This window comes from Crocodylus porosus, unplaced genomic scaffold, assembly GCF_001723895.1.
Source record: "Crocodylus porosus isolate Cpor-Errol unplaced genomic scaffold, CroPor_comp1, whole genome shotgun sequence".
NCBI classification, from domain to species: Eukaryota; Metazoa; Chordata; order Crocodylia; family Crocodylidae; genus Crocodylus; species Crocodylus porosus.
In genome coordinates, this window is record NW_017728886.1 from 59,596,904 (window position 1) to 59,613,231 (window position 16,328).

The 16,328-nt window shown below is 36.0% G+C and overlaps 1 protein-coding gene and 2 long non-coding RNA genes across 4 annotated transcripts in view; 2 read left to right on the plus strand and 1 right to left on the minus strand.

Moving 5' to 3' along the window:
• Window positions 1-14,044, plus strand: part of SNX10 (sorting nexin 10) — a 65,554-nt gene extending 51,510 nt beyond the window's left edge. For both annotated transcript variants that reach the window (XM_019534986.1, XM_019534995.1), the window contains exons 4-7: window positions 308-408; window positions 1,467-1,565; window positions 10,859-11,074; window positions 11,516-14,044. In XM_019534986.1, the coding sequence (XP_019390531.1) occupies window positions 308-408; window positions 1,467-1,565; window positions 10,859-11,074; window positions 11,516-11,597 (498 nt within the window). In that variant the 3' untranslated portion in view covers window positions 11,598-14,044. The remainder of the gene's footprint in view (window positions 1-307; window positions 409-1,466; window positions 1,566-10,858; window positions 11,075-11,515) is intronic.
• Window positions 10,481-16,019, minus strand: LOC109310047. The gene is made up of 2 exons (XR_002101128.1): window positions 15,924-16,019; window positions 10,481-11,016 (listed from the first exon to the last, which is right to left on the minus strand). It is a non-coding gene; the product is annotated as an uncharacterized LOC109310047 (long non-coding RNA).
• LOC109310054 overlaps window positions 16,011-16,328 on the plus strand; it is a 14,341-nt gene continuing 14,023 nt past the window's right edge. Inside the window, exon 1 of the long non-coding RNA XR_002101129.1 lies at window positions 16,011-16,162. This is a non-coding gene — a long non-coding RNA (uncharacterized LOC109310054). The remainder of the gene's footprint in view (window positions 16,163-16,328) is intronic.

Genomic DNA, 16,328 nt, shown 5'->3' on the forward strand with positions numbered 1-16,328 from the left:
TATATAAAAATCAGTTTCCTGTTGGAATTTTTTTCTGATAAACTTCAGTATGCTGTAACTGAGACTTGAACCTTGGTCGTCTCTTGTTTTCAAAACAAAATTATAGGAAATTTGTTCCCTGAAATGTAAAGATCTCGTACTGGCCTGGTGTAGGATACAACTATTTGCATTGCTCTTCTATGAAACTGCATTGACATTTGTCCCTTAGTTTTCAGGAATTTAATTGTTTTTCCTCCAATATCAAACCTGTGCTGTTTTTTTCAGTCTAAATGACTTGCAAAGTAAACTGAGTCTCTTTTCCCAATAGACAAATAGCATGTGTTTTACAAGGAAAACATCATGTGTTAGGCGACGCTTTCGAGAATTTGTATGGCTGCGGCAGAGGCTTCAGAGTAATGCTGTGTTAATGTGAGTAGCCTTTTTCATATTGTCTTTTGCCACTAAATACAGGTTTCTTGTCTGTTCTTTAACTTTGCTTTTAGAGAATCATAAAAACTAAGTTAAATAAGGCTAGTTAGACCATATTCTGTAGTCCCTTTCCCTGCATGAGTTCATTCTCTACCATATATGTATATGAGTGCTTTGCATGGTCTAAAATTAAATGTTTAATAGATGAGGCCTAACACACCCCAAAATTATAAAGTGTTATGTGCAAAGTTTGGGGCTATGCTGAAGTCACTAAGCTGACTATTGAAATATTTAATGAACTACTAAGGCAAGTTTTGCAGCCCAGACTCAGTTAAAAAACCCCAAAAAACCATGAATGAGCTGGGGTAAGAACAGAAGGTGCAAATTGTGGAAACAAAAATGGAAGGAAGATCTAAGAAGGCAGCAATAGAGATGAATGGCTGAAATGAAGGACAGAGCTCAGATTCATCCAGCCATGGCTAGACTACTGCTGGCATCCTAGCCAGTTTAAAGTTAGGTTTGGTGTATCTATGCTACACTATACTATACAATGCCATGATATTTTCAGCTTTTTTTCCTCCCCTCTATTTAGTTAGGGACTGGCTTTGGTTTGACTATGTCCAAATAGAAGGAGAGGGGGTGCCTGTCATTAAAATGATGTTCCTAAAATTAGATTATTTCAGTTTTGCCAACTTTGAAGATTTTGTCCTAATCTTTGGTATATTTTCTCAGATCCCCAGTTCGGGAAGCTAGGGAATTACACAAGCATTTTAGCAGTCATTCTTTTAAAAAAGTAAATTTTAGCCCTCATGGTTGCTGAGCAAAGCTCAAAACTTTGACCCTGAAAGTTTTAAAACTAAACAAACACAAAAATAACACTTTGCTTTTAAAGAAAATTCTAATTTGTAAACCCATCTCTTGCTTTGTTGGGACTTGACGCACCTTTTGAATGCTTGGGGTTGGCAATGCTGTCATTTACTTAAACAATCTTTCTAAGCCCTTTTTATTTTCATAGATTTCATAGACATTATTTTAATTATTATTACTTTTTTTTAAAGACAATTACCTGAACTTCCATCTAAAACGCCCTTTTTTAATATGAATAACCCTCAGCATGTAGATCATCGTCGACAGGGCCTTCAAGAATTTCTTGAGAAGTAAGTACAGTATCTTTTAGAAGTGTTGACTTTGTACTATTCAATGATGTCATTCTTTTGCATTTTTTAGTGCAGCTCATCTCTTGTACATGAGAGCCATCTTGTGGCTTGCCTTATGAAATGCACTTTTAGATTTACCCTTCTCATTTTCATTTGCTTGCCTGTTGCAAGAGAATTTCTGTTTAAGCTTTGTGCATATCACTGGTTTGATGATAACTGTGATACAACAGTGAGTTTTGTTGTAAGTACTGTTGTAAGTATTGAAGTATTTAAATTATTTCATGGTTTTATTGGGGTTTAAAATCCAGCCATGGTGAAAACTTTGATTGACCAGCAACAAAGAAAAAAAGTAATAGGCCCCCTGCTGCTCTCTTTTTGTTGGTGGGGAATCCAGCAATTAAGTTTTCTCACAAACAGGTAAGTGCTGGGGTTAGGGAAGCTCTGCAGTGGGGAATCTTATTAGACATGTTTTTCACTAATTCTATCTTCCACATAACGTATGGGTCTCCTAATGTAATTTAAACAAAGCTGTCTCTAACAGCTGAAATAATTTTTACTGCTATGCCAGTTAGTTTTCTTCCCGTAGTCATTACTAAACTTATAGTCAGTGCTTACCTTTGCCTATATCAAATCTTCCACCTGTACCAATACAATTTTACCTGAAGTAGTACTACCGCTGATACCAACTTTCTTGTGTAAATTACCCTAGTGCAGACATGGCCTGTAAGGAGATGGGGCCTGTCCCTTGTATGGGACCTTAAGTTTGAAAATACTGTATAAAAGGTTAGTGTGAATGAGCCAAAAGATTTTTTTTTAAGTGGTCTTCTGGGCTAGGCTGTAACCAGAATTAAAATTTGAACAGGATATTAATTGAGTACTTAGACTATAAGGACATTTTTTTTACATGCTCTGGGAGATGGTGCCGGGTGCTTTAGTTAGCAAGTTGTAATAATTAAAAGCAATGTGCAGTGTGTGTATCAGCATCCCCATGTGTCTTCACACTGAAAAGATTGTGGCAGGGTGCTTTGAACTAAAGCTCATTGAACGTATTTTATTTCAGAGCACCCCGCTGCCATTTTTTCAGTACAGGGATGCTGATGCATGTGACACGGAAGGCTGCTGCAGCACATCAATTTCCGTGCTCCAGCAGACTCAGTTAATCGAGTCTGCTCTGACATTCTGGATTTCCAGCACATAAGAGGAGGCTCCCTGAACATCTGTAGGAGCCGTAAGGTACTACCCTGCCCTACTTTATGCCTAACATGGTTTAAGGAGGTTAAGTGAAACATGAACTGCTAATTCTTAGCTGAACTCAAAAGGACAGGTTAAAGGTCTGAAACTCTGCCCTACCCTCTGCCTGATTTCAGACTACCGTGGTCAACCACCTTTCTTAAACCATGTTAGAAACTTCTTTTTGCCAGCAGGAATGCTTGTAGCATAGTTATCTGTTTACTTTTTTACAGTTCTTAATATTTTCTGCTAGTGCGATGACTGAGCGTTTGTGGTTGTAGTGATGGAAGCATTGCTGAAATCAGGCTGTGACCAGCTTCCTGTTTTTATTAACCATTGTTTTTTGTATACAGTATTTCCTCTGAGCATGATTTGAAGCCAAGGGGGTTAGAATCCTAGCCTTCTATTGACTTCAACATGTACCAGCACGGTAGCTTTATCAGTAATAAAAAGATGGGAAATTTTTAAAATTTCCCGTGCTTTGTGGCACCTGAGTGCAGTCATGCTGGGTATATCTACATGAGATGCTAAATGATCAGTAGATTAATTCTACTGTGCATTAGTCATTGTGGTAAAAAGCTATTGTGCAGCAGAATTAGTATACTGAGCATTAGTGTCACTAAAAAGGCATGCACCAACACTACTGTGGAGTAGTGCCAGTTACTGCACATTTAGTTAGTACCTGTTATTATAGGTACTAAACTCAGCGTGCAGTAACTACAGTGCATTAATGCACATGTAGACATGTCCGATGGTTCTCTGGTCAATGTGCTGTATAGCTTTGTGCTTAATCCTTTGCTATCATTTTCGGATGGGCTGAAGGAGATCTGTCTTAGTATGTTTAATAATTGAGGGCAGGGATCAGTGACCCCTTTTAACTACATTTTAGCAAAAGTCGTGTCTGCCCCTGCTAGAGTTGTGTGTAGCAGTTCTTGGCAGCAAGGTCAGTTGACACGGTGTGGCTTGAGTACACTAATCCCACCACATTTGGTGGGCTTAACATTCAGACAGCTCCTGATCTGGGAACACAGAGTCAGGACAAAGCTTGTGGGCACTGACGTATCCATGTTCGAGTTCTCCACCCTTTTCTGTGCCATACTGTGGAGTACTGTGTTTCCAGAAGCATGCTGTCATTTTTTAAAATGAAATGTTGAGAAATGGTGCTGAACACCATTGGGCCTCTGAATTTTATTACAGGAAAAATGATTTCTATCTAGGGGTTGTGCCTCCACAAGTCTGCAGGTGTAAGAGAGAGAGAGGTTTCCCTTAAAAGAGGTCAACTTCCCAGCTTTTTGAACACCTTGAGGTTAACTGGATGTTGTGAGAATGGAAAATGACAGCATGCTGAGTATTTCAACCCCATACCATTACTCCAAGAATATTAAGATGAGTATTGTACACCAAAGTTTTAGAAGACGGATTTGTTCTTTGATGTAGCAGTTTGAATGTTTGCTCTTGGATGCTGCATGAAATGTAGCACCCTTTTCTCAGCTCTGGGTAATGCTTGGAGGGTTGTTTTGGTGAGTTGGTTTGGTGTCTGTGTGCACTATTATTGCCCTCTGCTGGCTGGAATGTCAGGCATGTTTCTGTTCCTAGAAATGTTCTCTTAGTTCAGCAACCTAGTTTACCTTTATCTGTGAGCTTGAGGGGGTGGTTCCTTTTCTTGGAACCAAGGTTTATTAAATCTTTCTCTGAGGTTGCATTTTATGTGACTTGCTGACAAGTGTGTTAAATTGCATAATACCAGTGTGAAGTCACTGCTGACTTTGCACTATGAGAAACACTGTGATTGTTAGAGATGAAGTGTGGTTAATCTGAGACCTTTCTAATTCCTTTGCCTATTTTTTTAAGCATTTGGCATCATTTTATTCTGTGGATTGAAATTCTGTGCCCAACACTTTCTACACCACTGGTTCTTCAGCAGCTCCAGGGGTTGGACAGGCCATGTAGCCCTGAGGGGAAAGAACCTCCTAGGAAACAGTAAGGTAGAACTTAGGCAGGCATCCATCCCTCATCATTTCTAATGCAACAGTCTGGTACCATGGATGACCTGAGGAGCAGGGATTCCCTATTATCCAGGATTGGGTGGAGTCAGTCTAGAAGAAATTGACAGGGGCTTTAAAATCCAAAACAATAAAAGTGAGCAGTTAGCCAGAATGAGGATAGATTTCTTCCAGGCAGAACAACACACTGTCCTGGCATTAGCTTATGGGAGTGGACAGAATAGGGATCCAAACCCACATTGTCAGTCAGGCTGAGGAACCTGGGTCATAGACACAGAAATAGAAGGACCCCCTCAAAATCCAGAACCCTTCAATCCCTTATTGGTCTATTGTAATATTTTGATATACTTCCAAATTAAATTGAAGCAGAAGTCTCCGTTAACTTTCAATGAGTCTTTGACTCCCCAGTGTCAAGGGCTCTTGAAAATCTCATCAGGTGCTTTTGAAAATCTCAGCTTCCCCACCTCTGCATCTTTTCTGTTTGTCTTCTCCATCCACCTCTTTTTGTGAGGAGGCTACTTGAGCAAATCCCACAGCACTAGCAGAAGAGAGAGAGAGCAGAGCACTTGTGCTGGAAGTAGGGGGAGGAAAAGAAGCTCATTTGTGTGAGTTGCCTGGCCCTACTATGCAGGGCATCTGTGTTTCTTATTACTGTATAAACCAAGGCAAGGGTTTGGCTTTCAATTTCAGACAAAAATAAAGCATAATAGTGTATTTGTTTTTATTTGGGTTTAGATCAGGGTATCAAACTCACTCTGAGATGGTGCATGCTGCATGCAGGGAAAGCCAGTCTAGACCCATATGCAGGAACCCCGGCTGGATGGGCAAGATCCAGCCCATAGGCCATATCTTTGACACCTCTGGTTAGATTAATCTGATTTCATCATATATTCGTAGCAAAAAATATTATCTTACAGATAATTATCATTTTGAATTATCAAAGAACAGTAAAACTCGGTTCTTGTCATTTGCGTAATTTAAGTTTTGAATTTAATGTTTCAAAACTGTACTTGTATTAGCCATGTATCAGTTTGGTTACAATTCCTTTCTTGGAATAAGGAAAACTACATTTCCACTTGGAAACTTTCCTGAAGATGCTATTTTTTCATGCTTATGAATGTTTCTTTAAATTAATTCAAGAAGCATGTTAAAATGGAGAGAAAAAGATCAAGAAATGTATCGACACAAAATTTTATAAATCCTCTTCTCCCTCGTCATTTTTCTGCACAAAATTTAATATGGAGGTCAAAAACCTTCTTAGAACAAGGATTTGCATGTTTGTTTATTTTAACTGTACATTTAGTTCCCCAAACTAGTTAAATTTAAGTTGCGGACAATTATATCATTACAGCTACAGCCTTTAGTAACTATAATTGGAGGCATTCTCTCAGAAAAGTTTGGCTTAAGAAGAGAGTGTAAGTATCTACTGCTAATACCCATTAGTGTGACTACTGATGCTTAATATTTCAGTTAGCCATTACATGCTTACTATGACAGTTTATGACAAAATTAACAAGCAGACTGATTTAAAGATTCAGTCCAGTGCTGATTTCCCAAATTGAGTCCTGCTTTCATCTCCTTACCATGTATGTGTAAAAATTGTGAATAATTTCATTGGGCCAGACACAATGTTGCCTTGCACCTAATCATTTTCAGTAGTGCAGAGTGGGTGTAAAACATTGCCATTGTGTGTGTAGTGCTTTGCACTCTGAATTGGTATGTGGTCACATGAGATTCTGAGCATGAGTGGATTGAACTGATTGGCTTTGATCAGTCTAATTATATAAGATTTACTAGGATAAGTGACAGAAGCAGAATCAGGCTCTGTCTTTGTATTAGAGGACTTGTGAAAAGAGTTTCAAAGTAGTTCATACTTGAATATGGAATGTCATGTAGTGTGGTGTGGTGTCTAACCCTTCATTTCTGTTTACTATTTTTTAGTTAAATTCTCTCTCAAATTCTTGCCTTTTGCGTGCTGCATTCTAACTTGCTTGTTTCAGTAACGTCTTCTTTTTTTTAAAGAAAGTATGACAAGATTCACTCTATTTTTAAGGGGTGGTAACTGAGTTCTGTTTACACTGGGCTGTTTTCCCCTTTCTGTATTTGAATCTTGAGTGAATGTTCGATAGGGGGCACCAGAACACAGGCTGTGATCAGTTGTTTCTGGAATATTTTATTTTTTCTCTCTCCCATTATATGATGTAAATAGGCAGAGTAAATTTGTTGAAAACGAAATCAGAGTGTTAACCTTCCACACGCATAGAAGTGTACATCTGTCATTGTATTAGGTTACAGTAGATACAGGAAATCTTTAGTTAGGATTAAGTTGTACTGTTCAGCCATATGTTATTCTCCTGCAGCAGAACTGTATATAATATATCTAATAAAATCATGTTGAAGAAAACCAGATTTTGGCCTCTGTCCAAATAAGACAAAACATATGTTTTTGTCTTTTGTAAATGTTCTTGTTTTAACTGGGGGAGAGGGCATATTCCTTTTATATCCTACAGCATGTCTTAAAGCTACCTGCTTTTGTTGCTATTTCATGTTCTCTTTCTGCAGACATCTAGATATCAAAAATATTTACTGAAACTGCTTATAAAGATTCTCATAACCACAAATAAAAAAGGTTTGATTGTCTCAGATTCAAATCTAGGGCCTGACCCAACAAACCAGTACTCATGTAGGTATTCCTTGTGCAAGTGAGCTGATGCATGGCATGAGTGAGACTTTATTGTGGGAAGAATGACTACTTGCATGAATAAATATTTGTAGGTTAGGGATTCCAGTTCTGCTCTAGAGATGCAGAGGAAAAATCTTGCTTTTTAAATGTCTAGTCATTATTATTATTTTTAGTCTCTGCTAAAACACCCTCATTTGGTGTTACCATATTTTGCCTCTCCCATGCCCTTCTACCTTCTTTTTTGTTTATTCTGCATGTCATGTCTTGCTGTTTAGATTGTAAAATGTTTGGAGCAATCATTTTGTATTTATTTGTACAGTACCTAGCACAGCGAAGCCACAGCCCTGAGTACTACCATATTATTGATATTTAATGATAGCATTAACTTTTGGTGACAAAGCATGCATGTACTTTTTCAAAGGAAAGAATATTTTGAACATGAAAACATGAGGCTAGAAATTAATCGCACATATAGTTTATTTTTCATTTTGATTGCTTTTTAATTACATCCTTCAAGCAATGTAACTTGCTGGTAGCAGAATAAAAAAGGCAAAAGTTGTTATCCCTTAATTAAAGGGTAGAAGAGAAGTTTCAAGGGCATAAACTATGTGAAGAGTGCTCATATATCTGCTTACAAGCCAGCTTTGCAAAGCATATAAATGTTTTTTGCCCCTCAGAGATGTTCGTTAAACTAATCAGAGATAGTACATCTTTCTCTCTAATTCTTCCTTTCAGTGTCTCTTCACTTGTTTAACCTCCAGGTGGCACTATTAAGCAGAAAAGAAAATTACTGTGAAATAATGAGTCCAATGTAAAGTAAAATTGGAAATTGAATTATAGCTGCAGAAAAAGGACAGTAGCCTTGAGGTCCTGATCAACCTGTACTCTTATCACTTTTGTTTGCTGTTCCCATGTGTTAGGTTACCAGCAAGTTAATAACAGTGCTTCAGCAGTTCAAGGTTTAGTAGAATTGCACTGGACATGAAATAAAGCTAAAATGAATTTGTGTCCAATATCATTGACATTAGTGCTCATTACTTCTGTGGTGTAATGCCTCAAACCATCTAAAATCAATTTTAAAGATTACCCATTATTTTATAAAGAAAATAAAATACATTTCAAACAGCAACAAAGCTGTAAGTATAGTGTAATCTCATGAGCAGTTAGTTACTTGTGTGTTAGCTGAGTGGCAGGAAACTACTGAAGGTACAGAACAAGAAAATCTGCAGGGAAACTAAAACCAGTGTACAATGAATTTAGTAGGCCAGCTTTTATGATACTTCTCTGAATATGAAATGCATAAGTCAAACCTGCAAAAATGTGAATTTCTTCATGGTCACATTTGTAAATCTGGAAAGCAAACTAAGATTTATTTAAAGGGAAAAAAGAATGAGTTTACTCCTACAAGTGCTTACACTGAAAAACTGGATTTATTGTGCGGTATGATTCTTTTTCTTTTTGTCATGATGTTTGTCTTATTTCTTGTTTGGGATTTTACGTTTACCAAGAGTCTGTGCTGAAATCCCTTTTCTGTGGCCTGTGAATGATGGCTTTTCAAACTGTATTCATGAAGCTGCTGTTGTTGAGAAAAAAGGGAGGTGTGGGTTTAAGTTCTGTGTTGTTGCGTGCAACTGCATGGCTTCTTTGGGGACACTGAGAAGTTATTTTAAATGTATTGTGCATTAATATGTTGTAGGCATGAATGTTAAGAAGATAAATTATGATTGGTGGTTATTTTTAAGTAAACTAGGAGGGGTTTATAGGAGTAAAAAGCTGGCTTTTACCAGAGTTTTTAAAATGATTTTATCTTAGCACATAGCTAAAGCTAGTCACTATTAGAACTGTACCATCTTAAATAGAATCCCATGTCAAGTATAGGAGAAAATTATGGCCACATTTTCATCACTGCAAATGCTTAAATTGAATTATTTTGTGTATAAGTACTGTTTTCGCTCGATCTGAGCCTTCAAGAGGCTGATACTACACATGAAGTTATATCCCAAATTTACAATTATGTTTCTGCTCGTGTATTTTGCTTTGCAATTTTATAGGCTTTAACTGAAAGTCAGAAATCTTTTACACCTTTTTACATTAAATACTATTGGAATGTTTTCTATAATAGACAATAGTTTTCAGTCTACTTATATCTTAAAATGTTGCAGTTCAAGCGTGTGTCTAGTGTTGTGAAATACGAATAACCAGTCTACAATAATTTTATTTTAATTGGAGAATTTTTATAATACACTTGGTTTGGGGCTTTTTTGGTCTTCATCCATGCTTATGTTAATGTTATCGCTTGTATCCCATTGTACAGTGGTAAATCTAATAATTAAAGGGAAGCATATTAATAAATAAAGGTAATCTAAATATTAGTAAGTAGGAAAATGTCCCCTAATATCTTAATCTTGCTTTGAAATATTTTAGTAATTTTTGTATTCAACATTAATCATTAGCAAAATAAATGTTTTGCTAATGTTGAGCATTTCCATTAGATTCAATAGGAGTAGTCACATCAGTAAAGTTATACACACTCAAAACATTTGACAGGATCTGGCCCTTATTGTCTCCTGCTAATCATGTTAGATTAGGCATATTGTACGGTTCCCTTCTTTCTTAAAATATTGCATATTCAGAGGAGCAACAAGGATGCTCAGATTTCAATCCTTGTGGAGTAAACTGACTCTGACTTTCCATATTTCTTGAATGTTGTACTCTGATTACACACTATTCATGAACTAAAATAGTTTATGCTGAATGTATTTGACCACTTATTTTTATAAATATAAAGGCTAAGATGAGGGGTTTTGTCTGAGCTTCATGAAAACATTTTAACATCACATTTGTCAATGTGGCTCAATGGCATTTTTATTCTACTTTTATATAAAAATTTGTAGAAGTGTAAAATATGTTGGCTGAGATTCAAAAACATTCTACTACTCATGGGTATTTCAAAGTACAGGTATTTCCAAACTACTCCCTCAAATGAAATGGGTGAATGATAATGTTAGAGCATTTTAATATTTTCAAAATATAGAAAGTTCTTGAGTAGACATTTCCAAAGTGTATATGCTTTCACACTCCTTTAAAAGCATTAATTGATCCACATGCTAATAACAGATAGTTAAATGGAAGAAATGTCCTTGAAGTTATTCATATAACAGATGTTTTTAATTATTTGCTTCATGTTTTTACTCACCTAAAATTCCAAATAATACAATAAGAAAGTAGCATATACCCAGTCATTTTAGTATGTCCAGTACTGACTTGGGATTAATTTAAAGCATTTGAAAACATGACAACATTGAGAGATTGTTCTGGTAAAACAGTTGAGTATAATATATACATTTATGTGGGTTGTTTTTTTTTTCTTTTTAAAGGATCCTACAAAATGCCTTATTGCTTTCAGACAGTAGGCTTCACCTCTTCTTACAGACTCAGCTAAACCCAGAAGATATCGAGGCTTGTGTATCTGGACAGACAAAATATTCTGTGGCTGATGCGATTCTTAAGTTTGCCTCTCTACATCGACGTTTTCCTATTGAAGATGGAGAGAGGAAAAAAGGAAAAATTGATGCAGATTCAGATTCAGAGAGGTTACTTCCTTACTTTCTTACGTTCTGAAATTTTATATATATATATATACACACATGCATATACACACACTTCACTTTTTTTGTTGATGTAATACTAAGATAATGAAAAAATTAATTGACTGAGATTTTATTGAGCTGTGACAGCTCATCATAGAAGTCTTCACACACACCTCCACACTGAATTAATGAATGCAGTAGAAATTCAATTATCTGCATTCTGATTATGTGAATTTCATTTAGTCAGACTTGAATTATTCGCGTTTAAATTATCTTGCTAAAAAAATATCCAACTGCACTCCAAATGGCTAATTAAAAGTCCAAATTTCCTGTCTCTCTTTGTGACTGGAGATAATTAAAGTTCTCCTCTGTTACTCAGGCTTTGAGTGTGTTGTGAAAACCAATTTCCTCTTTTTATTTTTTTTTCTTTCCCCTTTTCTGCAGTTCATCCTCAGGGCTTGGACACAGTAGTGATGACAGCATTTCACATGGATGCAAAGCAAGCCCAGCTTCTGAAGAATCCTGAAAAATCATTTGTATATTGCCATCCTAAATACAGACAGAATGGCTCATATTACATTTGCTAGCTACATCTACATGTATTTATGTAAACACAGTTTGCAATAACATGTACCTAAAAAGATAACTGTTCTTTCTCAGGTTTTTAACATACTGTGATAATGTTCGTTGGTTGTTTTTTTTTTTTATCAGAGTTGCATGTTACTTATCATATTTAAATTTATACAGCCATTAGAATCTCAACCAATATTAGGATAGTGATGCTTTGTGGCAAAATATGGCTGATAAAATATTTCCCTTGATTATATGTTTTAGATCTTAAAAATAATTATATTTTATTTACTTAATTTAAAAGTTAAGTATGTCAAATTAAATATACTCAAAGCACCTTTTGCAGTTTATATCAGAGATGTTTCACTTCAAACAGTCATTTGACATTGATGAAATTATATATGCCACATGGCATTAACTTTTTAAGGTAGCATGGCAACATAAGCGAACAATAACTGTACAAGGGATACGCTACTGACAATTTGAGATGGATAGTATCTTCCTCTAGTCTTGCTCCAGTGCATGGAAAACTTGCTTTTATCATGCACAAGAACTAGAGGCCAAAAGTTTCAAGCACAGTTACTTAAGTCAGGCATGTGAATAACAGTGACATGATTTTCAGGGGTGTTTGACACCCTCAGTTCACATGAAAGATGGTGGGAGTTCTGAAGGTTCACTCCCAGTAAAAGTCACGGGTGAAATTTTGTTACCATTGGCAGAATTTCCCATTGGCTTCTCTGGGGTCAGGATTTTGCCCTAAGTGGTCAGCTTTTAGGCAGCTGTTTCAAACTATTAGTGAAGGTTCTGTATTTAATGTTTTAAAGGAAGTGCAGTCATCTCTCCAGTAAGTTGATAATCACATAATTATAACAGTACAAATGCAGACCTCTGTGAAGTCTTTGGGTACAAACTGGAATATCTAGAACCACTGATTTCACCTTTACTATAGTAAATGCATTGGAACATTGATTTTTTTTCACAAATGAAAGGCAGGGCTTAACACTTATTAACCACAAACATTTTTTTAAACTGAGTATCTGCTGTGCTCTATATGTTCACAGTAATAGAGAGGTGTCACCCTAAGTCTGTCAGTAGAACTTGTTTCAGTGTTTTGGTGTATTTATATTTTATGTTTCTTAACTGCTACTGAAAAGAAGCCACTGGTTTTGATTCTGTTCCCAATGAAATAATGGCAAAACTCTCGTTGACTAAAGGGCTTCAGGTTCAGGCCCAATATAGAGTTTTGCCTCTGAAGGATACTTTGGCTAGTATCAGGAAAGAGATATTTTTACCCTGTGCATTAAAGAGGAAAAATAAATGTTATTAAATGGTCAACTAATAAAAGTTAGTGTAGACATGTGTGGGCCTGTTCTTAAAGTATCCAGCTGGGAATCTGTGAAATTTCAGAATGTGTGTTTTAATAGCCTAAGGATAACATCACTTAGGTAACTACTTTGAACCACTGTTTTCTGTTGATGGTAGCACTTTTAAAAGATAGATATCTAAGTTTCTTTTAGACCAGTTTTATTGAATTGCACAAATGTATCTAGTCACCATCTCTGCTTGGCTGCAGAAGAGTATTTTCATGCGGTGATAACATTTAATTAAAGCAACAAGTTATCACTACAAACTAACTAGAAGAAAGCTGTTATTGCTAATTGGTGACTTTCATTTGATTTAACTTTTTCTTGTTTCTTTTACCTCATCGATAGACTTGGTATTTAGCAAATAGTGAAAAATAATGTGATATGCAAAAACTGGAATAATGTACCTTGGAAAGGGAATTAGATAACTTCTTTATTTTCTTTACTACACTTCTCGCTCGTGTATGTGTGTGTTTTGGGGGGCTCTTTTGTTTTTTAACATTTAGCTAGATCATTTAATGCACTTTACACTGTGTACTCTGCTAACTTGTAATCTAAATACGTATCTAATATTACAACAAATTTAAGAGGTGGAGGAATCCTGTAGCTATTTTTAATTCAGGGAGCTTCTCTTTTGTGTACTAAAGTTTTCAAAGCGCCTGTATATCAGTAATACTTGGATTTGTAATAACTGTATGTTATTAGCTTTTATCTCACTCAGTACATTTCTATACTATAAAATCCGTTCCATTATTTTCTTCCTGCTCTTTGTGGAAGTTAATGAAGAATGTTGTTCTTTTCAAAGTTGTTGGTATACCATATATTAGTGAAATTTTTCATGTTAAATGTTAATGAAGAATATTTTCTGTTTGTGTTTGCTTAGTATATTTCAAAATACTGTAAGCAAGTGTTTTAGGAAATTGTCCTAATTTTGTGAAATTTAATATAAAATTTGTAATTGTCTTTATTTGTTTACAACTTTGAGTTAGTAATTTTAGCACTGTATTAAATATTGTTTTATTTCAAGAAGAAACTCTTACCAGTGTTTTCTTTAGTTTGTTGTGACTAAGCAATATTTCAGTTTAATTTTGAAATAGATGTGATTTATAATTATATTGATTCCCCACTTGCAGATGCAGAATTCTTCTTTAATTGATTTTTGCTGAGATTTACCCTTTATAATATAACCTCTCTGTATCTAAAAAACCCTTTTATATAAAAGAACATTTGCAAGTAACAAATAGAGCAAAATATCATTTTTATCTCCTATTTACACTTGATGTAAATGTAAGATTAAAAAAATCCCATTTCCTACTTTTTTTGTTCTTTGTCATTACTTTATATTACTTAGTATAATTTACTCTTTCTTCTTTAAATTAACTTTTTTGTTTGCTATGGGTTTTTGAGCATTATGTAAACAAACAAAATCTTAGTAGTTTACACTTTTATATATTAATACACATGTACCATCAGAGTAATGTAAATTTGTAGTCAACAACCTGTTACTTGCAATGCCACTAAAATGAAGATAACAAAAATCCCCTGTTAAAAGGAAACTGTTCATTTAATAACAGTTTACTTTTTATAAACATTGAATATTTAGCCACTTGGCTTTCTTCATTCTCCCAACACATAACATTTCAAAATTCTGTGCCCAATATTTTTTTGTATTGACACTTTTATCAATATGCTAAAGATAATTTTTCAGGAATATATTAAAAAGTATCTGCATTTATATTTGTTGACATATTCTGCTGTAAAATTCAAGAAGCACATAGCAGCATTTTCAAGAAACGGATAAAATAAAAGCCTGGTTTAAGTAGATGCTCTTATAAGTAGGATCAATAACAATGATCACTGTTTACCCCGAAAGGGTTTTTTGTCACTACTTTCTACGCTGCTGAATCCTTCTTTGTAAGTGCAAAAATGTAAATCAATATTTCCAGTATAAAGACTATGATTCTCCTCATGAAAGGCCTAAATGATTAAAGAAAAAACAAGAATCTTCCCTTTAAAATATTCCTTAACATACTCAGTTTTACTTTGTTTCCCTAAATAAATCATATTTTTAAATTAAACTGAATTATCTTTCATAACAGAAACCAAAAATACCCCTTTTGATTTGGAATATTTAGAGTTCATGTATATGTATGTATAATTATATATATAATGTTATATCTATCATACATATACATAACACTGATTTACAGCTTTGCTATTTTATTGTATATTTGTTTGTCAAAAGTTTTAAAATAACAGTTCCTTGTTGATATAGCAACTCTCTGGTCTAGGTCTGCAATTACAATATACACTACTTAAAATTAAAATGATTATCTACAGTTTGGCAGCAAATACAAAAAGGAGGAAAACTCTTGCAAGCTCGGAGACAAAACTGAGCACATTTCCTGCAGATCCACTTTTAAAAAGCTGCAAAGAAAAACTTCACCAACTCAAACAGACTTCCCAGAACCTTGCAATCTCTCTTTGTAGCTGTCCCTCAGTACCAGCTTCCCCTTGCCTACATACTGGTCCTGCCTGCGAAGCTCTCACCAACTGCTGGAAGCTGCAAAACTTTTGCTAATTGTTAGGACCGCAGTTCCACCAGCTTTGACATTTGCCACCAATTGATTTAGCAGCACAAGCTCCTCTGGTGCCTGAGTCTTGCCTTGCCTTGGCTTTCACCACAGGCCAGGCTGACGCTTTTAAACTGCATCTTTCCTCCCTTGATTTTGTTTTTTGGTTTTTTTTGTTTTCCTAACTTTTGTCCATTCCACTCACTAACCATCTGGCTCCATGCTAAGAGGAAAACAGTTACTACCAGAAGTGCCTAGTCATCATCAGCCCCCCTAAAGTCTCCTGCCTCTGCTCCTAGAGGCAACACTGGCACCACTTGCAGTTGAGTTTTGCTAGTTTCTTACCTCAGGGCCTTCATCCTCTCTTCCCCCCCACCCCACTTGCTGTAGTTTTTCCTGCAGCTGCAAGCAGAGACTGACTGTGTGTGCAGGGGGCTCTCTCTGCAGCTCGCTCCCTCCCTCCCTCCCCGCCTGTGAGTGTGTGTCTGTGTGTGTGTGTGTGTGTGTGCGCGCGCGCGTGTGTGTGCGCGCGTGTGTTCCCGGCGCCTCCATGCGCCCAGGCGCTGCCGGGGGCTGTTTGTCAGGTACAGAAGCCAGGCGGCCTTGATCCGGTAACTCGTAGCAACCGCAACCCATGGCAACGGCAGGGGAAAGGAAGAAAAAAAAAAAAAGAGGGGGGAAATACAAAGCCAAGGGGGCGGGAATCAGTCATTTGCAGCTCATCCCCCCCAAACCTTCATGCTTGAGGGT